The sequence below is a fragment of the Hippocampus comes genome, unplaced genomic scaffold (assembly GCF_001891065.2).
Source record: "Hippocampus comes isolate QL1 unplaced genomic scaffold, H_comes_QL1_v1.1 scaffold194, whole genome shotgun sequence".
Taxonomy (NCBI): Eukaryota; Metazoa; Chordata; class Actinopteri; order Syngnathiformes; family Syngnathidae; genus Hippocampus; species Hippocampus comes.
This window is the reverse complement of record NW_017805828.1, coordinates 1267877-1294886: the sequence shown is the minus strand read 5'-3', so window position 1 is coordinate 1294886 and position 27010 is coordinate 1267877. Positions and strand designations below refer to the sequence as shown.

Genomic DNA, 27010 nt, shown 5'->3' with positions numbered 1-27010 from the left:
CTCATCACCACCTTGTCAACAGCACCGTTTTTATTAGCGTCCCGGGAAGTCGAGCGCATTGTTGTGCTCCTCGTTAGCATGAGCCCGTCATTTCATTTCAATGCGTCCCGCTTGCTTGGGTGGGCTCGTTTGAATTGCAAGTGTGCCGCATGTGGTTGGCGCTGTCCTGACAACACGATGCGCTTCATTGCTAACGTTGAGAAAGCCTTCACCTCCTCACAGTAGGAGCTCCGTAATCCTACGCTCGTCTTTGCCTCAATGCCTCACTCCCACCCTGCTGTCCTGTCCAGGTGGCGGCGTATAACTCGGAAGGCAAGAGTAACCCCAGCCCGGTGGTGGAGTTCATCACCAAACCGGACAGACCCAGCTATCCCTCCAAGCCCGTCATCAAGGGCAAAGTTCTGCCCAACAGCTTCAAGTTGGCCTGGGGTGCGCATCGCTTGGCAAAATGTGAACCCAGTCGGACACTATTCACATTTGCCCTTTTTGTTTTAGAGCCCCCTAAAGAAAATGGCGGAGCGGATGTCACCAAGTATGTTGCGGAGATGTCGGAGGGTTTAAGCGGTGAGTAAAAAAGCCTTTTTATTGGTGGCGATGTGGGGCTCCAACTCGGAAGTTTTCACATCATCTTATTTATGTATGCTCAGGTTTGTCGTGGGAGTTGGTGTATTCGGGCCCGGCCACGGAGCACCTGTGTGATGGTCTCAAGCCCGGCTGCTCCTACCAGACGAGAGTGTACTGTATGAGCGAGGGGGGGCAGAGCCCGGTGAGTCATTCATAGACGCACACCTTTTCACTCTCCCGGGTTTGCGTAGCTGCTTATTTCAATGGCGCCGCAGTGAGGAAAAAGGGTTTGATGATGTGTAAGTCGGGGCAGCTATTATTAGCGTTTTCATGTTTGTAATTTAGTCTTGAAACGGGATTTACGGCAGTGTTATTTTAATCTGTGCTGAGCTGTCTGGCAGCTCCAGATGGTAGTGAATGTATACACGTCTGGCCTTCTCAAACTACACATTACTGTTGTTCACGACATTGGTGCAGACTACCACATAAATATCATTGTCTTGGACCGGGCGAGATGTCGAACTATAAGTCAGCCCTCGACCAGACCCCGGCCAATGTTTGCGTGCTTCCGTCAAGACTCAATCCATTGGCGCAGGTCCGTCGGGAGGCGTGACGAGTAGCTGTCGTCATGTTGACGGAGGCATTATAGGTGCATCTGCATTGTTTCTATGTTCAGAAAAGGTGAGGGGGGAAAAAATATCCAAAAAGAAATTGAGGTAACAAATTGGTTGAATGACATGGCATTTGCTCATCAGCTATGAGCTTTGCAGTTAGCAAACGTAGCATGAGTTGAAATGCTACGAATGCTTGACTTTTTTTTTTTTGGAAGTCACTTTTTAAATAGTTTACATTGTGCTTGTGTACACCATGTCCAGTCTCTCGTCAGAAGTAGGGAGGGCACCGTGTTCCTATTGGTCAATGCCAAAGAACCAATCAACATAGGACGTGTCACACAACGCGGCAAGACGAACAGAAATTCTGACATGCCGGACTTTTGTTGTTGTGGTTGTGTAAGTGTCCCGTTCAATAAACAGATAAGAAGTTCCACAGAAAAGACACCTGTAAGGGGAAATTGCGAGCCACACATTTCCAGAGACGACATTTGTTGCTTCCAGTGAATCGAGGCAAGAAAGTATGATCAGCATTAGCATTCATCTTAATGTATTTCCAGGAAGCTAACATCATGAAAATGTCCATTAATTCAGCCTGTTTTTGTTGAGTACTGCGACAACTCATCATCAAGACTAAGTCTGCTAATTGATGAAACCTCCCAGGCTTTTTTTTTCCTTAATTAGTCTCCTACGCAGATGCTCCTCGTTAATTTGTGCGTCGGCCGGTAGCGCGTGCATTTATTCATGAGTGGCCTTGCAAGGAAGCATGACTCACGGTGGCAAGCGGCTGACATCACGCTTGCATGTTTGCCATGGCATTTCGTCTTGGGTAGAGGGGGTGGCAGCACAAAAAAATAATAGTCTGTGTCCTGAACCCGTGCTAATGATTTGCTGTGCGAGTGCTGAAAAAAAGGTTGGTTGGCATTTTGAATTTGTTATCATCAAATTGTTTCTTGTTTCCCTACGCAAGCTGTCGGAGACCCTGCAGGTCCAGACTCCCGCGGTGCCCCCAGGGCCCTGCCAACCCCCCCGATTGGTAGGCAAGCCCAAAGCCCGCGAATTGCAGCTCCGCTGGGGTGAGTCGTTTGCTTTTTGGAGCGTGGGATATAGTCCGCACTTTCTTGACCAGTTGCATGAAGCTCTGGAAACTCTCTGAAGGGGGCAGCATGGTGGTCTTGTAATTATAATAATAATAATAATAATAATAATTGGCACATTTTGCCTCACAGTCTGGTGAATTTTTTTTTTTTTTTAAATAGTGTTCTTTGATTTTTAAAGCAGTTCGGCGGTAATCTTAATTCGCACACTTTAAAATTGATCTGTTGTGATTGTTTTGACTGCCCTCCCACTCCCACCTTTTCACTGCGCTTTTGCAGACTTGATTCAGGAAGGCTGCCGCACGACACAGCTGTCAGTGCGGTTTTAAATATGCGATCATAAACCCCTAAGAAGGATTTGAAGGGCTCAGGAAATTGGGGGATTTTCTGAAATTCACACTTCATTGTTGGTGATAAACAATAATCGAAATCTATGGTGTTAGCGAAATATTATTCACTGGAGAAGTGGAACAAAAAAAAACAGTATTGGAGAATTGCAACTGATTTCAAAAACAGGACAAAGTGGCTCGAAGAAAACTCGAGGACTGGAGGAAATGTTTTCATGTGGTTGCGGAGGGTCTCATGAATTGGTTTGCCTTCGGCCCACAAAATGGCTTCCACTGTCAATGTTTACAATTTCACCTTATTATTGTTATTATACTGATCATGTTTCCATTTCATTTGTCCCCAGCTGCGCCTCAGGTGGACGGCGGCAGCCCGGTGTCGTGCTACAGCGTGGAGCTGAGCGGGCCGCAGTCGGAGGAGAGCAGGGAGGTCTACCAGGGTCCTGAGCTGGACTGCTCCGTGGGGGGCTTGATGCCCGGCAGGACCTACGGCTTCCGGCTCAAGGCTGGAAACAAGGCCGGGGTGAGACACTTATTTTATGCTTGCCTTTTATTTTGTGTGTCGAATGTATTTGCAATGGGTTCAAAAGGTGTCGGTGCAAGGTGTTTACATGGTGTGGAAGGGGTAAAGCGTTTTTAAAAAAAAAAAAATTATATACAGATAAATTTAAAATGATGATTTGAAAAAAAACATTTATTTTTTTTTTTTGGAACAGTTTGGGCCTCTCTCTGAACGCTATGATGTCACCACCGGCCCCGGGGCCCCCGAGCAGTGCAAAGCTCCTTCCATCACGTGCAAATCACCCAGCTGTGCTGTAGTCAGCTGGGAGGTAAGGCCACACAAATACCATCCAATGTGTTTCCCCACCAAATAGAAGCCCCTGCATCTTTGATAAAAAGGCACACAACAACTTCTTCCACTTCATACTCAAGTGTCCTTGATGACATTCTGTGGTGACGTTACGAATGAGCCCGATGACCACTGAATCTCATTTCTCCCTTCCAGGCCCCACCTTGCAACGGGGCTCCGGTGACAGAGTTTCGTCTGGAGTGGGGGGCCGCTGAGGGCTCCATGCAAGTCTGCTACAGCGGAGCAGCCCTCGGCCACGAGATGAAGGGCCTGCTACCCGCCACCAATTACTTTTGCAGGGTACAGGTACGAGGAGAGAACATGTATGGCACAGAATTGGGACCTGAGAGCTCATCGGTGTGCCGTGCCAAATGATTGCAAGTTGTTGCTTAATTGTGTGGAAAACCGTGACGTGGCAAACGGCAAGAAAAGCTTTTGAGAACTTCCCTTAAATTGTATCGCCATCTTGTGGACAAAAGTGGTTTCGCGTCTTCCCAGGCTCTGAACGTGGCGGGCGTGGGCCCTTTCAGCGAGGCGGTCTTGTGCCTGACCCCCTGCTCGGTCCCCGCCGCCGTCGGCAACATCTGCGTGATGAAGGAGTCTGAGCTCACCAGGTTTGGCGTTCCTGACGAGGAGGAGGAAGAGGAGGAGGAAGATGAGGACGAATGCATCCGGCCACCGCCGCCGCCTCTCTACTCGCCATCCACCTGCGTGGGGATCTGCTGGGACCCCCCCTGCGACCACGGCTCGGAGATCACATCCTACCTGATCGACCTGGGCGAACGCCAGCCCGTCGTGGTCGGCCCCGTCACAAAGCACGTCATCCAGAACCTGCAACCCGACACCAGCTACAGGTACACACCCTCTACTCTCTGGCTGTATTTTTTTTGTCCATTGAGGATTGGTTGCACAGAAATAAAATATCGGGACTGTGTTTTATCCTTCAGGATCCGAATCCAGGCCCTGAACTGCTTGGGCGCGGGGCCCTTTAGTCACACCTTTAAGCTGAAGACCAAGCCCCTGCCCCCGCAGCCGCCCCGCCTGGAGTGCACGGCCTTCAGCCACCACACCCTCAGGCTCAAGTGGGGCGACGGTCCAGCCAAAGCCGCCGCCTCAGACGCCCTCCAGTATCACCTGCAGATGGAGGACAAGAGTGGCAGGTCTGTCCGTTGTAACGCCGCATACCACGACAGATTGACTTAAAACGGTTCCCAGGTGACTTTCAGGAAATGTCTCGACTCCTCCGCCCCATGAATAATAACAGGTTGCAGGTTTATTCGAGAAGATGGCGACCTTGCGATCCTTTAGATGTAGTCCTTAGCTGTACCCCACGACCGCGCATTCTGTTTTCGGCGAGCGTTGCCATTCTCATGCTCTTTATGCTTGTTGTCATTGCAGATTTATCTCCTTGTATGAAGGAACCTGCCACACCCACAAAGTGCAGAGGCTAAATGAGTCTACCTCGTACGCGTTCCGCATCCAGGCCTTGAACGAGGCGGGCTCGGGGCCCTTGTCCGCTGTTTACACCTTCACCACCCCGCGCTCTCCCCCGGCCCCCCTCAAAGGTAAGCTTGCTCGCGCTCTGGCTGCCCGCCCTCATCTCCCTCATGCAACATTTTCTCTGTCACGTTCTTCTCTCAAATCGGACATCGCCGTGTCCGATTTGACCTTTGAACGAACTTTTGTCTGGCGTAGCCCCCAAGGTGGAGCGCGTGGATGACAGTTCCTGCGAGGTGAGCTGGGAGGCGCAGTTGCCCATGAAGGGCGACCCAGTCGCCTACGCTCTGCAGTTCATGATGGGGAACTCGGACTTCAAGCAGGTGCGCGCGCTCTTCCGCTCATCCTCACATTCGTCTCGCGCGCTGTGAGTTGTCCATTATGCAAAAGGCTGCCGTTCTCCGTGACGTATGGCCGAAGCGAGTGTCAAAGGGGATCAAATAAGCGAGCGGAAGTGGCATGTGTACATCTGGCTTTGCCTTCTCAGTGGATTCACGTGTGCAATGTTCCTCAGAGAGGCGTAGTGTGTATGTGGTGGTCAGAAGGAAAAGAATAAATGTTTTGTATTCATTACTTTGTATAATTTATTACTATTTTCAAATGTCCTTACATACTTAAAAAATGTTGTACTTGATCTGGTTTTGGCACTTAACTTGTCATTTGTGAACTCTTATTTGCAGGGATAGTAATTGGTAATACCGCAAAAGTAGTTTGCAATTAGCCATCGATGCCTCAAAATGGCCACAAATCTCTTAAAATGGAGAATCGGTCACATCTTACATGTACACAGTCATGAATGCATGTCACATAAATGTCTACGTTCAGTTGGCAAATTATTCGACAACTCTGTTCTGACAGTTGAGATTTACCAAATGTCGTTCCTTTTTTTTTTTTTTTTAACTACATTTGATATTACTCTTTATTTATTTATGGATTGAAATTCCTCAGTTAGCTCTGCGGTTGTCGCTAACCGGTCTCCTGGTCCTTCCTGGGCAGGCGTACAAAGGTCCCGGCACGTGCTTCACAGTGCAGCACCTCCACCCCAACAGCGACTACCGCTTCCGGGTGTGCGCCATCCGCCAGTGCCAGGACGCGCCCGAGCTGAGCGGGCCCTACAGCCCCACCGTGACGCTCGCCGTCCAGCGGGGGGGAGACGGCCCCGCCTCGGCGTCCTCCTCCTCCTCATCCAGGTCCACGTCCTCATCCGCCTCCTCGCCGTCGTCCTCCTCCTCGACGTCCGGGCGGGCCGGACACAGCCTGACGGACGAGCAGTGCGCCTTCCTGCTCCTCATGGTGTTCGCCGTCATCGCCATCCTCATCGCGTTCGTCATCCAGTACTTTGTCATCAAATGAGCGCCCCCCCCCCCAACAGGGCACCACGGTTATTACAGCTTTACTGTCCACCCTTTCACACTTTCCTCCTCTTTCCGCTCCCCCACTGGCAGGGCGAGTGGGGAGCTTCTTGTCACACACAGTATGCACATTGTTCATTGCTCCGCAAAAAATTTGGGCTATTGAGTGAAATAACGGGACGACTGTAAAATGCACAAATAACCTTCAAGGTAACTTAATTTGGCCTCGAAGGTTGAAAATTTGGGTCCACTTACCCCTCTCTGTGACTGCTCCAGTCTCTGTGTCGCTGATGAGGCCGCTGACATTCGACCAGGATTGTCAAACATATCAGTTGTTTGCATCATTGTCGAATTATCTCAACGTATGGTTAAACATACAGAGTTGACCCGGTACTTGTTGTTGTTCCAGTGTTTGAACTACAAATGGAGTTGGAAATCACACGTCATGGAACATGAACGATGAGGTACCGGATGGAAGTTGGTGGGGGAACATTTTCAATTTTGATCCAGACTTTTTGCCCCAAATCAAAACGAACAAATCCATTTAGTCAGAAACATGAAGTAGACGCTCTCGATTGTAAAGGGGCAGCACTAATTATCAAATTAATTGATACCTATTTTGATAATTGTTCCTTTGCATTAATCTTGTGATTATTGCCTAGCTGTCGTTTACTTGGCTTTGTTATATCATGAAACTATACCAAATTTTAAAAAAAATTCCATTAATTGATGGAATTTTTTTCTAAAACTACTGGATAGCTTAGTTGATTTGCTTCAGTGGGTCACAAAAAAATTTTTTATAAAATGGCGTTAGGGAGAATTTTATATATATATATATATATATAAAAATGTGTCAGAGACTGGAGGAGGAACAGAAAGGCACTAGGGGGATTTTTCAAACACTTAATGACAACTCAAATTAAGTTCACCTCTAAAAGTTAGAGTACAGTGGTTGTCAAACTTTTTTCATAAAAAAAAATTTAAATCAAAAATACTCTCCAATTTATCACCATAGTGACCAACATCAATCACAATCGCACCAAAATAAATGCAAAATGCATTGAACTTTAAAGTTCAACGCAACTGAATTGACAATCACTGTAGTGCATTTTCATTTTCGGCTCATCATGAAAAGCCCAACATCCCCAACTTTTTGCGAGTACGGTTTAGATTTGTAGTTGTTTCCACTTTGAATCTTTTTTTTTTTTTTTTTTTTTGCGTGGGTGTAGTATCCGCGTGACCTGCCTGGTGAGTTTGCACAGTGAAGGCTTGAGGACCACATGAAGGGACTTTTAACTAAATCCTCCCCAAATCTATCCAAAACAAAAATCCATATTGTAGGAAGATGATTGAGCACTTTCTGTTTTTCTTTTCGTTCATGTGGCGAATGTTGAAGGATGTAAAAAACGTGAGCAGAGAAATCCTATTTTTGTACAGCGACGGCGGCAGAGGATGACAAAAAAAAATGGTTTGGGGTTCAAACGTTGGAGAAACATAGAAAGCAAACAGCAAATCCAACTATTTTTTACTCCCGTGATCATGATAATGTAGCTTAATTTTACAATGGCGCAGCAGCTGCTTGACTACGGAAATCTTGTTCAGCACAAAAAATGTTCGCTTCCCTTTTGCTGTTTTTGATGGGTTATTTTTTTTTTTGTTTTTATTTTTTTTATTTTTATTTATTTTTTTTTTTTTGCACCTTAGGGAAAGGAAAACAAAAACCTTGGCTGACTGCATCCGGGTTGGCATTTTACGCCACTAACACTTTTTAAAAAATAAATTAATTAAAAAGTCGGCATCGCTGAAACAACTGAGCAAAAAAGAAATAAAGAAAAATAAAAAGGTGTGGTTTCCGAGGCCTTATTGAGGAAGATTTAATTTCATGTTGAGGTTTCATTTCATGTTGAGGTTTCATTTTTGTTTTTTTTATTCTTTTTGGTTTGTTCGCTACCTTTTATTTTCCGTCAGTTAAGAGAAGAAACACCGTAGTTGTTAGTGCGTGTTTCGTTTGACTTTTTTTTTTGTTGTTGTCGTTTTTACTTTTGGCTCGTCCAGGGTTACGTGTGAAGTATATATATAAATATATATAATCTATTTTTTATATCATGTGATAATATAAGTCGAGAAGAATAACGATTTGCCGCGTGCACCCCAACCGTCACGTTATTTTGATTTCTGTGTAATCAAAAACATTTCAGGCTATTCTTGTCTTCATTCCGAAAATTGCAACTATATTACTAAAATAAAAAAAAAATCCACTGGTACCTTGCAAAAAAGAAAATGTGTCGATTTAGTCCTCAGACGTCCTCTCTCGCTCGCCGTCTATCGTTTGATAGCAACTTGTGGCATTCAAACATCACCTGATCAATTTGGAGAGATGAAAGCAAAAAAACGACCCCCCCCCCCAAGATATATATTTAAAAATATGCACATCGATGGAGAAACAACCATTTTTATGTTATTTTAACCTTTGCAGTTATACCTCATTGAGCATACATTCCAAAAATGGCAATTTGTTATCCGATACATACTTAGCTAACGAGACATATCACTTTCCAAATGTTGATTATGTGGGCGGGGAAATGGAATGGAATCATAGAAATGTATTTAACGTGTATATGTATAGTCATGATATCTACAACAAATTCCATGCACAATAAAAGATTTATTATTCTTAAATTTGTCTTTTTTTTTTTTTTTGTCTTGATATGAAAATTCAAAGGCTTGACCTCTGGCATTTTCCACTTTAACCGCTTGGTAGAGCCATGACCTCTCCAGTGTTTTTCGGACCATACGATGCACTTAAAAGGGAAGCTTTAGTCCCTGCTTGAGTAGCATATCTAACGGGACCAGCAAAACAAGGAGATGTCACGTGATGGATGCTTTCGGTCAGTTTGCACGCAGCTGTCACCAGGCTGAGGCGACGATGATGAGGAAGGGGGACGGATAACCACGATGCTGGTCTTCCATCAGATGGAGTTGCACCTCAACGTCCAGGGACTAGTGCGCTCCTTGTCCGTAAGACATGGGAGAACTATAGTGGGCTAACTCCGTTTTGGGTTGTTTTGCACGAGAGTCAATTTAAGGGTTATGGCTGGAATAAAGTGGGGGTTGGGGGGTCATAGCTTGGTAGTTTATATGACAATGATGCAATGGTTGACTGTGGTTTTAAATGGTAATGTCAGCATTTGCCACTAGATGGCAGATGTATTGTAGTTGCACTTAGACTGAGTTTTACGCGGCCTTATACTACAACATGAATAATTTTTTGCGGCGTGGGAATGTTATGCAAGCCAAAACAACACCTCAAGAATAAAACATAAGAGTGAATTCAAAAATGAATTTTTGTGCTTAATCTTTCTTGTTCAGCACTTTTGTGCCATCCTTGAAAGGTCATTTTTATGGTTTAAAAAAAAAAATTTTTTTTTTTTTGTTTCCTTCAAACCCTTTGTAGTTGGGTTAGGATAATGGATTTTTTTTATACATGTCTTGAGAAATGGATGATCAAACATGAAATATATTAAGAGCATTTATTTTGCATTTATCGCTTAATTTTTTCATGAAAGATATTAATGAGATGGTAGTTGTCAATTTCTGAAGCTCACCTTCTGGGAAGCTTCAGTGTGGTTTCATGAGCGCAGCCATCTTGGAAAGGGGAATTGGCCCAGTGTTGCACTGATGAATCAGGATAAGTGCCAAGTGCAATCATTTCAAACTAAACCTTGATTTCAATATGAATTTCACTCAATATATACCTTTTATCACCATTTCGATGACAAAAAGGATAAATGGACAAAAAGAGCTTTATTCCGTATCCTTCAAGTGCGCTGAATTGTGTTTCGAAGTGTGGAAAAAGAGCGTCCTAGTAAGCTGATTTCGCATAGTCTCCTCCTACACGTGCTTGTTAACTTCCTCCCATTGTCATCATTCAATTAGGGGACAAGCTCCCCTTTCGGAGGAGGAGGAGGTGGAGGAGGAGGAGCTGTTCTTTGCTCTTGCCGCCAGATCATCCAAATCGTCCTTTGTGGCCGGACTGCAAGTCGAGATCCTTTCTTGGATTTTACAGGTAAAATCGTTTCTTACGCCGGGATTTATTGTTATTAGTTTATTTGTAAAGGCAGATTTGCATTGACGGATGTCATCGTGAAGATTGTGAAGATGTACCTAATGAAGTGTCCTGTTTTGCCAGGGTAATAAAATACCAAATGGTGTGGCCAGTGGGTACTTTTCCTTGTTATTATTCATACTATTGTCATATTGTGCTTGGGTCATTATTTAAATGTTAGTATTTTTTTCATGTAACATTCATTGTTTCATTTTGATACGTTTTCATGTAGTTTCATTTTTTCCAATTGCTATGATTTTTTTTTAAATTTTGCATTTTTTAAAAGATGTTTCAGTGAGGTTTTTATTCATATTATTCATGTTTCTGTTTCTGACTATTTATTTTAAATTTTTTATTTATCTGTATTTTTATTTTTTTTCTTAAAGGTAGGACTTTTATTTACACAACAAATGTACAAAAATGTTTACTTGGGTGCTAGAGGTGAAAGGTCACATTAATGACCAATAGTATTTGAACAAGAGTGTGTAGACTTTCGAGATCGAAACTCAAAGAAATTGCTGATTTTGCAGCATTGCGTTTTGTTTTGTTTTTTTTGATCACGGCATTGCACCTCAGTCATGTATTTTCTTGCATACATCAGAAGTGAGGATGCCCTGGACCAGACCCCAGGTGGAGCTCCAGTCAGCCGAGACGTCCGACCCTCCGGGCGGCGTCGGCGACGTGGGCGACCACCACTACGAGGGCTCCCTGTTCCCCACCTCCACGCTGATCCCCGTGACGGTGATCTGCGTGGCCATTTTGGTGGTGGGCGTGGCCGGCAACACCATGACCATCCTCATCATCCAGCACTTCAAGGACATGAAGACCACCACCAACCTGTACCTGTCCAGCATGGCCGTGTCGGACTTGCTCATCTTTCTGTGCCTGCCCTTTGACCTCTACCGCCTGTGGAAGTACGTCCCGTGGCTGTTCGGCGAGGCCGTGTGCTTGCTCTACCACTACGTTTTCGAGGGCTGCACGTCGGCCACCATTTTACACATCGCTGCCCTGAGCGTGGAGCGCTACCTGGCCATCAGCTTCCCGCTTCGCACCAAGGTCCTGGTGACCAAACGCCGCGTCCACTACATCATTGCCGCCCTGTGGGGTTTCGCCCTGGCCTCTTCCACGCCCACGCTCTTCCTGGTGGGCGTGGAGTACGACAACGGGACGGGGGCGCGCGGCGGCCAGTGCAAGCACACGGACGACGCCATCCATTCGGGCAGGCTCCACATCATGCTGTGGGTGTCCACCGGCTACTTCCTGTGCCCCATGCTCTGCCTCGTCTTTCTCTACGGCTCCATCGGCCTCAAGCTGTGGAGGAGCCGGGCCGACCTGAGGGGACCCGGCGCGCTCGCCAGGGAACGCTCGCACAGGCAGACCGTCAAGATTCTTGGTGAGCGGATATGCTCAAGAATTCGCCCCTGGAGACGGAATGGCGTATTCCGAAAAGACTAATACTGAGTGAATGTGATACTTTGTGACCTTGTTTTTTTTTTTTGGTTTCTTTTCAACAAATCCTCCATGTTGGTGGCAGACTAATATAAATTAGGTTGATTATCGCGGCCAATTTCAATCTCAAATTTGTGTAAGTATATAGCATAAACACAAAATAGGGTTTCAAATGGGGGGCTAAGGTACCAAATTAGGTTCCAGGACAGGGTTGGTGATTCAAAATAGGGTTTCAAGACATGGTCACGCCTTCAAATGATGGTTTAAAGTCATAGATAGGGTATCAAACAAGAGTTTGGGTGTCAGAGTAGGGTTCCTAGACAGTGTTCGGGTTTCAAGCCAGAGGTGATGTTTCAAAAGGTGGTTGGGTTTGTTGGCTGTTATTGTTGTTGTTGTTGTTGGTCTCTAGTAATTTGTCAACCTTTGTCTTCGTGTCTCCCCGATTCCACTTTGTCCTGTCACACGCACTGATTGATGTGCGTGAGTGCGAGCGCGCGCGCTAATTGTTCTCCGTAGAAGCAACGTGACGGCATCTTTATGCCTTTGTTTTGTTCTTCTCATATTGTCATGGCCTCATGCGAGAATATTGATGGCGTCCGATCGTCCAATTGGATCGCCCCGCACGAATGAGCATCGATCAAAGCTAACGACGATTTTCACTCTGTTCTAATCTTGTCCGCCCTTGTTACGCTCGCGTAACGCCACATGGGCAGTAAATCTCTTTCAAGGAACGTTTGCAGCTTGAAGAAAGCTTTTCACACGGCCGCGTGGCAAAGCAAACAAAAATCTGATAACCGCACTCAAAAACCACACCCTCCATAAATCGGATTTTTTTTTCTTGATAACTTTTTGGAAAATAAGCATTAACACATTACAACATCGGACAAAGATAATAACTTTCAAACATTTCCACTCAGAAATATTGGCTGTAAAAAGTCGAACGTTTTTTTTTTGAGGAGTTTTTTTTTTGTACACATTAATACAGTACAGTACAACATGAGACAAAGATGTCAACATTCAACCCCCGCCGACCCCAAAAAAGACCCCACAAAAAAAAAACCTGGTGATTTTTTTTTTTTTTTTGGTTTGTTTAGTTTTTTTGCCAATGTCAAAAGAAGTCCTTAATATCCGCCATGTAAATCGATGAATTGGGCCGACTCGAAAACCAAACCTCCCATTTCTTGTGTGTGCCCCCCCTAGTGGTGGTGGTGTTGGCCTTCATCATCTGCTGGCTTCCCTACCACATCGGCCGCAACCTGTTCGCCCAGGTGGACGACTATGACACGGCCATGCTGAGCCAGAACTTCAACATGGCCTCCATGGTGCTTTGCTACCTGAGCGCCTCCATCAACCCGGTGGTCTACAACCTGATGTCGCGCAAGTACCGCTCCGCCGCCAAGCGCCTCTTCCTCCTACACCGGCAGCCCGGGCCTTCCCCGGATCGCCACCGCGGTCACCAGACCCAGCTTAGCACCGCCGACCCCGTCGAGAGCCTGACCGGATCCACCGCACAACGTCTCCGCCTTGCCGCCATTGAGCGTTGAATGAGACGTCGGCGGAAGGTCCGCTCCCGGGAGGTTCGCTGCTTAAAGTAGACAAAAGAAAAAAACAGAGCTGAATGCTGCTGTTTCGGATGTGGCAAGATTAAAGATGGTGCCGCCTACATTGGCGATTTACTTTCGCTTATAAATTTTAAAAAATGAATAAACAACAGTGATTTTACCAAAGGAAAAAAAGAAACCACTCAATTTTAAATCTAAAATGCAATGTTTAATATTTTAATATTGTCTTGATAGGAGTTGAATTCGTTCCATGACCACTCGTATCTTAAGTCTCAACTCAACTCAAGTCATTTCTCTTTTTCCCATTGAAATGAAAGGAAATGCCATCAAGCCCCACCAATAAAGCAAAATTATTCTAACATCCATTTTAAAGAGCCTTAGCCACCTGGAGGCACTATAAGACAGAGAAATGAATATACTGCTCATTAGCTCATCAGTACAGCATTAATATTAGTCATTCTTTGCAGAGGATAAAGAACATGACTGAGTACTGTTATTGTCCTTCTACGTGTGTTGCTGCAATGTTTGTGTTCAATGTGTTGCTTTCAAGGTTTATTGTGCCGCAACATACATGCTAATTAGCATCAAGTTAGCAGACTGAAAGGCTCAGCTTTGTGGTTGTTTTAAGTACATAAAGTGGTTTGGTTTTAGGATTAGTTTGACAGTAAACGTCAGGTGGAAATGGCAATAAACAGCTTGAGACCTGTTTTTAGAAATATGTGTTGACTGTTTGCCAAACTGCTGCGCGTTGTAAAGTGACATGAGGTGAGCAATCTGCTTGTATTTCAAGTCAAGTCTGCTCTCAACAACTTGTTCAAATAGCATTTTGACTGACTATAAAAAGCAGAAAAAAATGTTAGCTAGCCAGATGCAAACAAAAATAAATCATAAAATTGTACATTACTGAGTAGTAGTAAAAATGGTCAATCACAATGAGCGGATTAATGTAGTCATCATATCGGTTAGCATGTTAGCATGTGACAAGCCTAAGACAAAAGGACGATCGTATTTTCATCTGCAAGCGCTTTCATTGTGACTCAAACACCAGAAAAAAAAAATAGGAATATATTTTTATCGTGTTGTTAGCTAACTGTCCGCATGTTAGCATGTGATAAAAGTCAGTCAATCGGACTGTACCATTTTTAAGTCTGGCTGTGACCTAAACGCAAAACTACAAAAATACATTCCTAAAAGTAGATTTAAAATTTTGTGGCGTGACATGTTTGTTCATTAGCAGTTTGTATGTCAGTTTGTAACAAATGTAAATCAACGGAATCTTTTATTCTGTATCGGGGAGTTCACTTCTATTGTGACTGGAATACAAAATTACATTATTTTAAGAATTTGAGAATAAATGTGATGCAATGTGTGTAAGACAAAAGGACTTTTGACGCGGGCAAGTGGTTTCATTGTGACTCCGACACCAGGGGAAAAAAAGGAATATAATTTTATCGTGTTGTTAACTAGCTGTTCAGATGTTAGCATGTGATAAGACAAGAGTGTAGTATAAACAATGGTAGAATTTTTAATTGTGGTCCGACAAAAAGGTTTTGCTGTGACTCAAACACCCAAAACAATGGATGAAAAATGATCCAAATGTTAGCATGGTGCAAATGGATTGTACCATCTTTGATTCTCTGGCAGGGGTAAAAGTTTGATCTTGATATGAACACCCAAAACTTGAAAAAATGTTGACTTGAATGGTCTGCATTTGTTTTTGATTTGGCAGTCCATATGTTAGCATTTGACAAAGGTAAAAGTCAACTGGACCATATTTTCATTCTGCGAGTGTCTGGTGTTCCCTTGAATGTCATTAGATTGTGAACCTAATATTTTGGCACTGGAGTCTGACGCTGTCTCTACATGTTGACGTGGTACATGATTTTACTTTCATTGTTCTTATTGTTCGAATGACAAGTAGAAGTTGTCCTCATTTGGGTCGATTACAATATTCATGTCTGCTGCATTTGCAAGATGAGGTTTTAATGATGGATGACATTGTGTTCACGCTGTGATAGGTTTGCTTTGAAATAAATCGGATATAAAGATAAGCGTGTGTATGTGCGTATGTAAAGTAGTCCCGATGAAACAAAGCAAGTTGTGTAAGTCAAGATGGCGTGTACGAGCGCGTGTGGCAGTGCCAGCTGAGCCCCCGAGGTCCTCTTGAGCCCGCCACGTACGTGCCTGGAACGGCACATAATGTGACACGGTGATCACATTACCGAGGCCCTGACTCCCATCCACATCACCATATTCAAAGTAATGGCCCCTCTAAGTGCATTTGGGCGGCGGTTAAATGATGTCAGCCTGTCAGCGCAGGACCGGCTCCACACCAGTGGGAGCAAAAGTCCTCCACTTTTTCCGAGACATTCTGGCAAAGCAAGTGCATTATTTTTTCCTTTTTCACCTGAAAAGTGAAGCAGTGGTTCTCATATATGTTTTACACCAAGTGCCACCATCTTGACTGATAGTGAAATACCGTAGCGTAATAGGCCAAAGTGTTCATCAAAAAATGAACCCGAGGCTTTATTCGTGAGGATGATTAGTAACGTATATTTTAAATATGGGACAAATAGTAGAGGTGTGCTTAAAAATGATTACTTTTAAGCATAAGTACAATCAATATAAATAAATAAACACAATTTGAAGGTGAAATGCAACTGAACTTTACTTCAAAGTGAAATATAACTGAACTGTACTGAACAATTGCGTCCGTACCGGATTCAAAAAAAAAAAAAAATGTCACTGTAACATTACGCCCAGTTTGAACCTTTAATTCAGTCATTCTTTCATCCACCACCAGAGGGAGACCATAAATCACATTTTGAGAATTCTTTACAAGGAGATGGTGATGTTGAGTTGACTACATGTCCAGTATAAGACAAGTAAATAATAAAATTAGCACCATTCATTTTAATTAAATTGATATTCCGATGCAAACCAGGAAAATTAACTTTAATGACATTTAATTCCCGTCCAAGACATGAAAGGTAAACAATGCTAATTATTATGATGATTACAAAATGAAGGACTGTGAAATACACAACAAATAAAAACATTAAATTCAATTCACATCCCATTAAGGTATATCGAAAAATAAATAACACATAGCCAATTATCAAAACATAAACTAACAAGACAGATGAACAAAATGGCTGGCAGGCCAGCGTGGGTGCGCCTTCCCTTCACACGGACCAGAGGAGCTGACATGATGAGTCGAAGGTCACGACCTCCTGAATTGATTGACAAGTGGCCAGACCTGCTCTTTTGTTTGTTCGTGTGACCAAAAGTGTCGTCGCGACAGTGTGAAAAAAATCAAATCAAATCAAATAAACTACAGACTCCCTATTAGACAGGTAAATTAAATTCAATCAAAGTAAACACAAGGCAGGTAAATCAAATAAAATGGAAGCGGAAATAGTCAAAACACCTCTTGATGATTCAATTTTATCTAAATGAGTCAGACACTCAAAGAAGAAGTAAGTATGAATAATGATAAAACCCATCAGTCAATGAAGGATCAACATCAGAAACTTTCAGCCCTTTCAGACTTGCATTTGCCCTCATGATCACTAGAGGGCAGAAACGTAAACTTCTGTTGCGGCCTGCCTGGAGCTGTGGTTCTCAAACGCATTAACAGAAAAAAAATATTGCAACTTATTGCAACAGTATGCACAGTTTAAACATTAACCCTGCAAGTTAATAAAACAAACACTTTTTAAATAGTAAATACAAATGTTTTGAACGCAAAAGTTAAATACAACTGAGCTGGACGAAAGTAAAGATTCGTTCACATGCCACGAGAGAGAGCTGGTGTACTGTACCCATGCCACACGTTGACCATGTTATGACCGACAACAAAATGTCATTTACAAGTGGATGGAAAAATGCCGAGCGTGTGCGCCGCGCAGCCTCTTGACATGAGTGAGCCACTTCCTGTGTGGCCGCAGGGAGCATGTGGCCCCCCTCGTACAAAGAGGTTCCCGACGATAACAACTACAACAACAACACATGATTTTATTTGTCAGGAGTGACTTTTTTTTTCATGTGAGAAGGATGAAGTCATGTGACCTACAATGAATGACATTTGCTTTTGTGTGTCACCTTAGATTGTTGGCTCAGGCAAATAAGAACAAATACAATACATCAAACAATGAAAGTCATCCTTATCATTTTAATCCCCTAAACTGGAATGCAATCAAATCAAATCAAATGAATCAATGACTGCAGCTTTGAGGATAAATATTATAAACGGTTTCAAAAGGAGTGGACACGAATTGTTAAGTGATTCAATGAATATAATAATTTTTTCGAAGGTGTCCCTCAAAGTCGAGCAATGTTTAGAAAGGCAACAAGTCGGAAGTGGAAGCATGTTTCTTTTATTTTGAAATAGATTCAAGGGAAGTAGTGTTACCTAAGGTGGCTAACTTGGTGGCTTTCCAAAAACAAGCGTGAGTAAAAGTCGTCTTCCTCCTCCTCCTCTTCCTCCTCCTCCTCGTCCACGGGGCTCATTTGTGTCCGGATATAAACACACAGCTGCAGTCTGCTTGTCACATGCACTATTTTTTTAAAACTAATAGACCTCACGAAATAAGTCACAAATAAGAAGAGAAAGAAGAATAAAGAGGGCACCATCGCGCGAGGAGCATTCTCCAGGATGGAGGTAATTTTCCTGTCCTTAAGGATTTTTTTTTCTTCATTAACGCCATTTTCTTTTCTTTCATGTTATTTTTATTACTGTTTTACCGTTCTAGAAGTTGGAAAAATATTTGGAGTCAAGGGAAGAGTCAAGCAGAATTTATTAGCATATGTTCTCTTGCCTTACAGGCTCCAGCTGACTTTTCTGTCGTGTATTTGTTTATTTGTCTTTTTTTGTTTGTTTTTAACAATGAAAAAAATCTTAAAACTTGATTTTGATTGAAATGTTGATGTGTAAATAAAGTAAGAAAACATGTGAGATCAAAACGATAAATCTTTTGTTCTTTTACCCAAGATTGCTTAACCGAACTTGTGTCCCTTTTATCTTTAAAAGTTGATTTTCCATGAAATAGAGATTTGTCAGGGAATTTAAAAAAAATGTCAAAAGATTAAGAGTAGATTTAAATGGAGATCATATTTTCGACGCGAACATCACTTTAGCCAAAGCTAGCTAAATGTAACTGGTGTGTCATTTTTTTTTCAATTCAGAAAGTCGAATTTGATTGAAATGTACAGGAAAATGTAAATGAGGTGAAATTTATTTTTATTAATTTATATCTATCTATCTATCTATCTATATAAATTCTTTTTTAAACAGAATTTTAAGTTACATTTTCAACAATGACGCTGTTGAAGCTTGTTTTATTTTATTATTATTTTTTAAGGCAACTTGTTTGTCATTCCACGTTTCTCTTCCAGGGACGCGAGTGGAATCAGTGCAAAGCTCATGCTTGGGAAATTAGCTTTGAGCTGTTTGTGTTTGGAGCTAAATTACTCGCTTGCCACTAAAGCAACCTTGGACTTTTTTTATAAGATGTTGGCAACATTTACGTTATTCTTATTATTAAGTGCAAAAGTTCAAAAACATTGTGTCAAATAAATAGCTATCCACATCATCCTGTAGACATTTACATGACTAGCTAGCATTTTTATTTTTTATTTTTTGGTTAACAGTCAACTGTTTAACTAGCTACCCACGTTAGCCTGTAAACACTCACTCAAATAACTAGCGAAACACTTTAGCTTTTAAACCTGCATGAATGAACTCGCTAGCCACTTTAGCCTGTCAGCATTTATTTAAATCAATTAGCTAATACTGTATGCTTTATTACTTTCTTCAGGTATTTATTTAAACGTCAAGTACACTTAGTGCATATATGTTTAAGATGGACTTCCTGGGGCTGTACTTGGTTAAACTCTAAGTACAGTATTTGACTTTTTCTTTCCTTTTTGTTGGGTTACTCCTCTGTGGTATTTCCCTGACGGCTTTTTTAGCAGCCTCCTCCCTGTAACAGCAAAACAAGCGCCCTTCTTTTCCTTTTTTTAAATTAAAGTTATTCCCAAGTGTTTCATGTGTGTCATGAGGGGCCGGCCGGCACCACCCTGCGGCTGGGGAGCCAGCACAGGCTCTTGATTGGGACGCCGGATTCTTGGGAGTTAGCGAATAATGTTGACACCGCTGGGCAAATAAAGTACATTCCTTATGTAACGTTGCGTCATGAGAAGTCATTTGACTTGTTTTGGACCCGGCGACATCGTAGTAGAGGTGATTGGCGGCAGATCTTGCATCTGTTTACAGGGTGGATGCCTGTACTGTAATAGGAAACAGACACACCGCATCGGGGCCAGATGAAAGGGGAATTTTGGGGGGTGAAAACAGCAATCTGTACAAAAATTCAATATCGATCTTTTTTTTTTCTCTTTTATCAAAGTACAACATGAATATTTTTGTTAAGGAATGTGCTAAATTCTAAGTTTTTCTTTTTTGTGAGGAAGTTACATCTTTTTAGGACAGTGCAACATCAGTCTTTTTTTTCATTTATGGAAACTGCAAATTCAACACGAATAGTTTTTCTTTTTTGGAACGTGCTGCTTCGTAGTCAGTCTTTTTGTTTTAGGAAGTTGCAACGTCAATAGTTGTCTTCTTTTTCGGAAAGTGCTACAAAGATATTGTAGTCCGTTTTCTTTTTCGGAACTCACAAAATCGATTGTCAGATTTATAGAAAAGTGCAACTACTGGGCAAAATTACATAACTTGGCCTTTTTCTTCTTTGTTTGTTTTTTTTGAAACATTTAGAGTAAAACAACTCTTTCCTGGTTTGCAATACGAGTTACTATGGATGCTTAGTGTTTTTTGAATGAAGTTTGAGAGCCCTACTGTATGTTCAAATGGTGATTGACAAACATCGTGTCACATTTTCCTGTCACCGCCTCCTCCTGCTTCAAAAAAGTATCCTGCAAACCACATTAACTTCTCTTTGGACCATAGGGGAGGGCCAGAGAACAGTTGAGCACTGTGACTGGATTTGCGCTCGACTAAAAGGGAATGAGGGGGTGGGGGGGGGGGCGAGGCCTCGTTACTTCCCCGCTGCTAAAGTGTTTTTGAGGAGAATCCTGCATCCTGCTGGTGCGCTACTCAAGTTGGATTCTGGCTCAGTGTGAAGCTTTTCCAAAAGTGTGATGATGTCAGTGGAGTTTTTAATGGGGCTGTTTTTGCAAAAGCTCTGCAGCCTTTGCAGATGTGCCATCGCAACATTTTGGTTCATTTTGATGCCGTGTTAAGTACCATTCATTGACACGCCCCTTAAAAAGGTTCTAATAAGCTATACATGCCACAAGATGGCGGAAAAGCACAACTTTTGTCGAAATGAAGCTCCTCACTTCACATTCCTTTGCTAATAGGAAAGCAGTCATTGGTGCCCAGGAAGTCTGTTGACATGATATGTCTCAACTGTTCCAAATTCCGAAGCGATTTTGCTGCATTTCTCTGTTGAGTGGCTTTTAAAAATCCCTAAAAATCCTATTTGTTATTTTTACTGGTTGTGAAGGCAACACACTTTATTTTTCAACCGTAATAATCCATAAGGAACTTTATTTATATATTTACTTATTTATTGCTATTTGTAAAACTTAAACAAAGGCAAAGACGCTCTGTAAGTTCTATCGACAACCGAGGCCAAACTAAATTCTTTCCTGACATATAAAGATCTTCAACATACTTCCGAGACATCAATTACTACTTTCCCATTGGCCTCTTGTGGCATTGTAGTCATACAGAAAAAGTCAAAAGGTCAACAGATAAAAATTGGTGAATTTGTAGCTAGCGCTTTACTATTCCATGTTTGTGACACTGCCATCTACAGGCGTGGCATATGTATTACAGCATTTTTTTCCCCCACCTTTTTTTTTTTTTTTTTGGTTCAGTTTTCGTAGGTCCTTGTCAACTGGGACTCCCATTTTCCTCAGTCGTTGTGTAAACCTACCTCAAAATGAACACGTAATGTGTTTTCTTACCCTGCTATCAGCGAAGAGTCAGACTCTGAGCCTCGCAAGTTTCCGTGTAAAAGCGCCTATGGTGTTCAGAGATAGCCGCGGTGGGAACCACAGAGCGGTGGATAAGGAGGCCCGAAAGGAGGAGACCCAAAGAGGCCACGTCCAGTGACGACGTGCAGAGTCAGCTAATCTGCCAGGTTGCCGTGGTGCTGAGAAGCAGCGCCAGGAAGAGGAAATGTTGTTATCGCCACTTTATCGCCGGCTTCCTCAGGCAGCCGCAACTCAAGATGGGTCAACCAGCCACTGGCTGTTGCCTTTTTTGGTAGGCAGGAGTGCAGAAACGTACAATCAGTGCCTCTCCTCGGTGGTGTGGCCACAAAGTGAGATTGTCAAAAAACGTCTTGACCCTTTACGACCACCGTACTTTGTTGCTGGAGTGAAGCAAACAAGGCTGCAAGCCTTGAGCCAGGCATGTTATTCTCGATGATATTATCCATTTGCTTTCGACTTAGATAGCTCGGATCTCTTAGGATTCTTGCAAAAGCCGCAGCCACAGACAATAGCCGTTGTGTGGTCTTCTGCCAGATCATACGGGAAAACCTCACATGCACGTCGATAGAACAAAACGCCTCCCGCCGGGGATTCAACCGTCAACTCGTGATGAACAAAGCTTACCCAAACGTGTCCCGTGAGCAGCGGCTCCATTTGGAAAGTGACTTGGAGCAGAAACAGATGAAAACATGGACATGGCTTGCTGGAGTTTATGACTTCGAAAGTAATATTCATGTACCCCTGCAGCACAAATTTGGACTGAAATGACAGTTGGTGGTTCTTGAACATGTTCCAAAGTGGTGCATATGACAGGAAGCACAGTCAAACTGCAACGTGATGTGAGAGATTTTTCTATTCCGCAAATAAATCTTTTTTTTTTTTTTTTTTTCTGACTGTGTCAATCATTTTATATTGTGTCCAATCAGAGGCCATTTTGACTCAGGCCCGATAAAATAAATATGGCGTTGCAGCCCCCTGTTTTCAGACCACCAGTGCACCAGTTGACGTGAGATTATGTGGACATGTCACAGGATCTCCAAAAAAAAAGTTTCAAGGATCTGTGCCCAAAATTGAACAGGTGCTGTCACAGTTTTTGATGTGTTTTAGGGATCCCCACAGTTGACTTGTCTGTCCTAACAAGAAAAAGTCAGACTAAAAAGTCTGAAGGGCCTTGCTTGACATGAAACAGGAAGTTGGCCATTTTGGTTTGAAGCGGCCATTTTGGGGGAATTCCATGCCTTGTCATCGACAAATTGCTACTGAGGGAAATTGCCCAAATGAGCCTCAATACGAAGCAGATTTCCCCCACAGTTCAATAGTGAAGCTTTTTTTGCCAATGGCAGCTAATATGGGCAGAGCGAGGCTGCGATGATATGCGCTGACGTATTCACCGGATTTGGGAAAGTCTCAACGTTTGAACTGGCTTGTACCTTTTCCCATGGTTTCCTGATATAAATGTGCTTTGTTGTTGGATAGATTTTTCGTATGTTCCATTCCAGATGTGTTGCGGCCCATCTGGGGACCCCTCTGTCCCAGGGGCCAGACAAGGATGGGGCGGGGGCTTAGGCAGCAGAGCGGCGATCCGGGCTGCCAGGCTTTGTTTCGGGGGCTTTTTCCCAGGCCTGTCCTGGCCCCAGAAATAGTTTGTCGCACTCTCTCAGTCAACCGCAAATTCCCACTCGATCTCCACATAGTATACATGTAGCCGATTGCTAAATTTGGCTTGCGCTGGCATGTGCTGAGGAAGACAAAGTATGTTATCAAACGGATGTGGTGAAAAACAACAATGACACATCCAAACAAGCTAACGTCATCACAGATCGATCATGAGTGTCTTAAATCAGATCAATAGCAAGAGTAGCAAGAACAATATTGATTTTGAATGGTCTCGCCGGCCCTGCGATTCTCACAGATAGTCCGCTGGATTTGTTTGGTGGTGTTGTTTGATTTTCATCTTAGAAAAGCTTTTCTGTCTATTTTCTGTTCAATTTGACAAAAGTTGAACAAAAGTACAATGATTTTTGTGTGTGTGCGTGTGTGTGTGTGTTTGTGTGTGTGTGTGTGTGTGTGTGTGTGTGTGTGTGTGTGTGTGTTTGGAAAGCGTAAAAGAGCTTGGAGGGCTGGGTGGTCCCATAGCGTTTTTCTGGGCCGTGCTTCAGGGCGTCGGCGGCTGACGTTCTGATGTCATGTGTTCGGGCGGTGGTGAGGTCATGCCTGACCGAGGGAAGGAAAAAAAAAAGGGAAAATAAAATTTGCGATTAAAATGTGTGTGGATCGAGCTTAGGCAACGGTTTGTGTGTACGTTGCTATGGGTTACGCCTGAAAGTGTGCGTGCGGGCAGGGAGGGGATGCAAGCGCTCTCACCTAAGAATTGGAGGCGGCTGCCTGCCCTGAGTTGGGGCGCCCAGGGCGGCGGGAGGGAAGGAGGGAGCGTTATGTCCACTCGACTTCCTGTGGACGTCAGAAGTCTCCGGAGAAATGCTGACATTATTCTGGGCTCTGAGGTGTATTTAAAATTTGTGACACGCCATGAAACAAAATGTTATTATATTCGGATGGCAGCCATTTGTTGCAGGCTGCCCCATTGTCAGGATCTCAAAAGGAACGTGAGGTCTTGGAAGGACAATAATCAATCATGCAAATGTTTCTTGACTTTGTTCCCCAACAAGGATTCTTCATCCAAGCTATCGGTGGCCGAGCTAGCCGGCAGGTTCAAAGGTCATATACTGCCCATGCCAGCTGCGCACGATGAGGTTAGACCACTTAAGAGATCATTTATAATAGCTCTACATAGGTTTGCATTGTCAGTTTTTTTCTCTTGTTTTGCAGTCACCCTTTCGACGAAAACCTCCATGTTCGCTGAGGTTTCCTATCCGGAACGATGATGTGCAACAATCCGATGTAAGTTATTCTTATGGCTTTCATGAACTGCCATCTTAAAACTTTTAAATACTTTCCAAATAACATATTTGTTGCTTACATACTGTTTGGGTCAACTTTGGCTCGTTTTGACACCAATAAAAATCTTAAATCGGTAAGCGGAAAATAAGACAAGGATGATCATGATGTACTCCCGACACCGGCCTTATTTTAAGATATCAGGTAGTCGTGTAGCTTCATTTATCAGACACCGATTCATCTGTAGTTCATAACATAACGGAGACTATATCGGTTCACCCAATTAGTTGACTGTATTCAATAGCACCATCGGCAGTTGAGTCAATTAATCAATCCTCGCAGGGCTTTGACGATCGTATTTGTTTTCCAGACGAACGCCAGCGAAACGCTCTCCACGAGTCCTCTTCAAATCAGGATGAAGAAGAGCTCCGCCATCATCGAGAGACTTCAGGTACTGCACTGCTGCCACCCGCTGGACAAGCATCGCCACTACAGTAACAGTATGTAAGGGCAGGTTTGCGAGGGGGTTGAGGGTGACGTCTTGAGGCGGGGGACACTTGTCCCTGTTGAGCTCAGATTAACGAGCTCATAATGGGATCACGGGCCCGCGGGGCCTCTAGTGAGGGTGGAAATCTCCAGCGTTGTCACACGCGCCCTGTCAGCCATGGGACAAAAGGGCTGCCGCTTCTCCCTCTTCTTCTTCTCGCCGGTGCAGGTAGGACGGGCGTGGGAATTGAGTTTTCTGCTTTTATTCACTCTATGTATGTTATAGAGTAGGAGTGCTCCATTGATTTTGATTGCAAGCCGCACTGTGGATGTAGTTTCCCCTCAGACGGACTTTGTGTCAGTGAAAATCATGTACAGCGACTGAATATGTAGTTAGCCCATCATATGATTCTACCTGTAAAAATTGACACTCGTGTTGACATATTTATACACCATATCACACAATACATGTATATGCTATTTAATTACTTCCTATGTACTTTTGGTTGGGCGCAATCTTAGTTACCTTGCATTTGTGGCTTGTGCAATCACATTTAATTTCATCTAATCGAACATACAGTATACTGTAGACAACAAACCCAGATTGTTATTTATCTATCGATACAGTTCCAACTACACGCAGTACGTTGAAGTGTTCTGTAGTTTAAAAATGGGACAGCACGGGGCAATGTTCATTTTTGTGAATTCTGGTCAGAGAGCCAGTTGAGGCACAGTGGAATGAAGATGCCAAGTGTTCCCCTCGCCCTTTCCCCCGCCGTAGGCCAACCTCACTTTGTCACCAACCGCCCTGCTGCCGTCGCCCAAGGGCCCTGAGGTAAACCGGCAGCCTGATTCGCCGGTGCCGGCGCCGCCCTCCGCTCCCTTCGCCGCCGCCACCACGACCTCGCCCAGCCCCACCTTGCAACCCATCCAGCTGTGCCTGGAGGAGGAGGAGGGGGAGGATCAGGAGGAACCCGTCAGCTTTGACAGCCCTCCTGAAGGGGCCTCGCTGCCCAGCTTCCACAAGGTGACAACACCCCACCCGCCTAAACGTTTTGTCAACACTGTCAATAACACTGCACCGATTTGTAGCGCTGGTCGATGTAGCTGTTTTTGTTCTGGGACTGAAGCCTTGTCTAATATTGTTTCGAAGCCATCTTGTGGCCTCTAGGTGCCAAGGATCTTTTTCGAAGTGAGTGGAGGATCTTCTGATAGACAGGCCGAAATCTCTTGTGGCATCTATTGCACATTACATTTCTTGAAGGGGGGGGGTTTGCACCAAATACTTGTATATTTTTGCTATTGGTGACAGCTAGCTGTCCCACAGTGACGTCGGCCTTCTTCCCTCTTCTGATTGGTTGGTCAGAGCAATTTTTATTTTATCTGCGATTTTGTTTTTCTCATGTTATCATATAAATATTGAGTCTAAATTACTGAGCATTCCAGAAGATGAATGAGGCACAGTCGCACATTTTTAGACAAAACTGATTGTATGTATACGTGATCAGGATGATATAATCAAGGTTAGGCGATTTATCTGATCTTATTTTACTTAGCGCTAGATTAAGTCCGATTAATCCTCACTGCAGGCCCATGTACCAAAAGCGCGGTCTCCCACTGTTCGATTTGGTAACTGACGAATCGCCCCATGTATTTTTACGCCACACGTGTACTACGACTTGTATTTTCTGCTGTCACCTTGACACGGATATGCTGGTTAGGCTATTTGCAGAGCAAGCCGTGACGTCACACGGCGCCCATGGCGTGTTCCCTCAGCAGGTGTCGTGCGCCTCAGATTAGCGTCAGAGGCGCGCACCATTCAAGATGTAATCCGATTTGCATTTAGTGTTACTCTGGGTGAGAAATTTCTCACACTCGCAAGAGACCTTCTGCCAGTGAATGAGTATATGTGAAAAAATTGATTGGAATGGTGAGTGATTTTTCTTTAGTGGAGTGGCAAGGGGTGTAGCGGTATGGCAAAATTGCCTTCCTTTAAGGGAAACGCAACATGAGATTGTCTTTTTGAGGAAAGTGTGACATCGGTAGTTTGTCTTAGCTTTATGCTCGATGGTCGCCTCCGTGGCAACGAGAGACACGCATGCACACTCATATGACCACACAAATGCAATACGCAATCCGATCTATTGGCTCCCCCCCCCCCCCCCCACCCCCA

At 43.7% G+C, this 27010-nt stretch overlaps 3 protein-coding genes and 1 long non-coding RNA gene across 8 annotated transcripts in view; all 4 read left to right on the top strand.

The window, feature by feature from the left end:
* Positions 1-6918, top strand: part of fndc3a (fibronectin type III domain containing 3A) — a 44441-nt gene extending 37523 nt beyond the window's left edge. For all 4 annotated transcript variants that reach the window (XM_019887329.1, XM_019887328.1, XM_019887327.1 and 1 more), the window contains 12 exons: positions 291-429; positions 496-564; positions 648-766; positions 2146-2251; positions 2964-3139; positions 3333-3446; positions 3623-3772; positions 3965-4320; positions 4414-4626; positions 4865-5031; positions 5162-5286; positions 5960-6918. In XM_019887329.1, coding sequence (XP_019742888.1) covers positions 291-429; positions 496-564; positions 648-766; positions 2146-2251; positions 2964-3139; positions 3333-3446; positions 3623-3772; positions 3965-4320; positions 4414-4626; positions 4865-5031; positions 5162-5286; positions 5960-6316 — 2091 coding nt within the window. In that variant the 3' untranslated portion in view covers positions 6317-6918. The remainder of the gene's footprint in view (positions 1-290; positions 430-495; positions 565-647; positions 767-2145; positions 2252-2963; positions 3140-3332; positions 3447-3622; positions 3773-3964; positions 4321-4413; positions 4627-4864; positions 5032-5161; positions 5287-5959) is intronic.
* A 3983-nt stretch (positions 6919-10901) lies between these two features.
* mlnr (motilin receptor) lies at positions 10902-15482 on the top strand. The gene is made up of 2 exons (XM_019887375.1): positions 10902-11813; positions 13070-15482. The coding sequence occupies exons 1-2, from the start codon at positions 11030-11032 to the stop codon at positions 13411-13413; spliced, it is 1128 nt and encodes a 375-aa protein (XP_019742934.1). The 5' UTR covers positions 10902-11029; the 3' UTR covers positions 13414-15482.
* Positions 15483-17850: 2368 nt separating this feature from the next.
* The window catches only part of LOC109526220 (capZ-interacting protein), a 10363-nt gene continuing 1203 nt past the window's right edge, over positions 17851-27010 (top strand). Inside the window, exons 1-5 of one of the 2 annotated variants that reach the window (XM_019887373.1) lie at positions 17853-18094; positions 24123-24206; positions 24283-24354; positions 24722-24802; positions 25619-25864. In XM_019887373.1, coding sequence (XP_019742932.1) covers positions 18089-18094; positions 24123-24206; positions 24283-24354; positions 24722-24802; positions 25619-25864 — 489 coding nt within the window. In that variant the 5' untranslated portion in view covers positions 17853-18088. Of the gene's footprint in view, positions 18095-24122; positions 24207-24282; positions 24355-24721; positions 24803-25618; positions 25865-27010 lie in introns of both variants that reach the window. The other variant, XM_019887374.1, reaches the window with a different exon arrangement.
* On the top strand, positions 24855-25407 carry LOC109526222 (uncharacterized). Its single transcript, XR_002170287.1, has 2 exons — positions 24855-25112; positions 25200-25407. It is a non-coding gene; the product is annotated as an uncharacterized LOC109526222 (long non-coding RNA).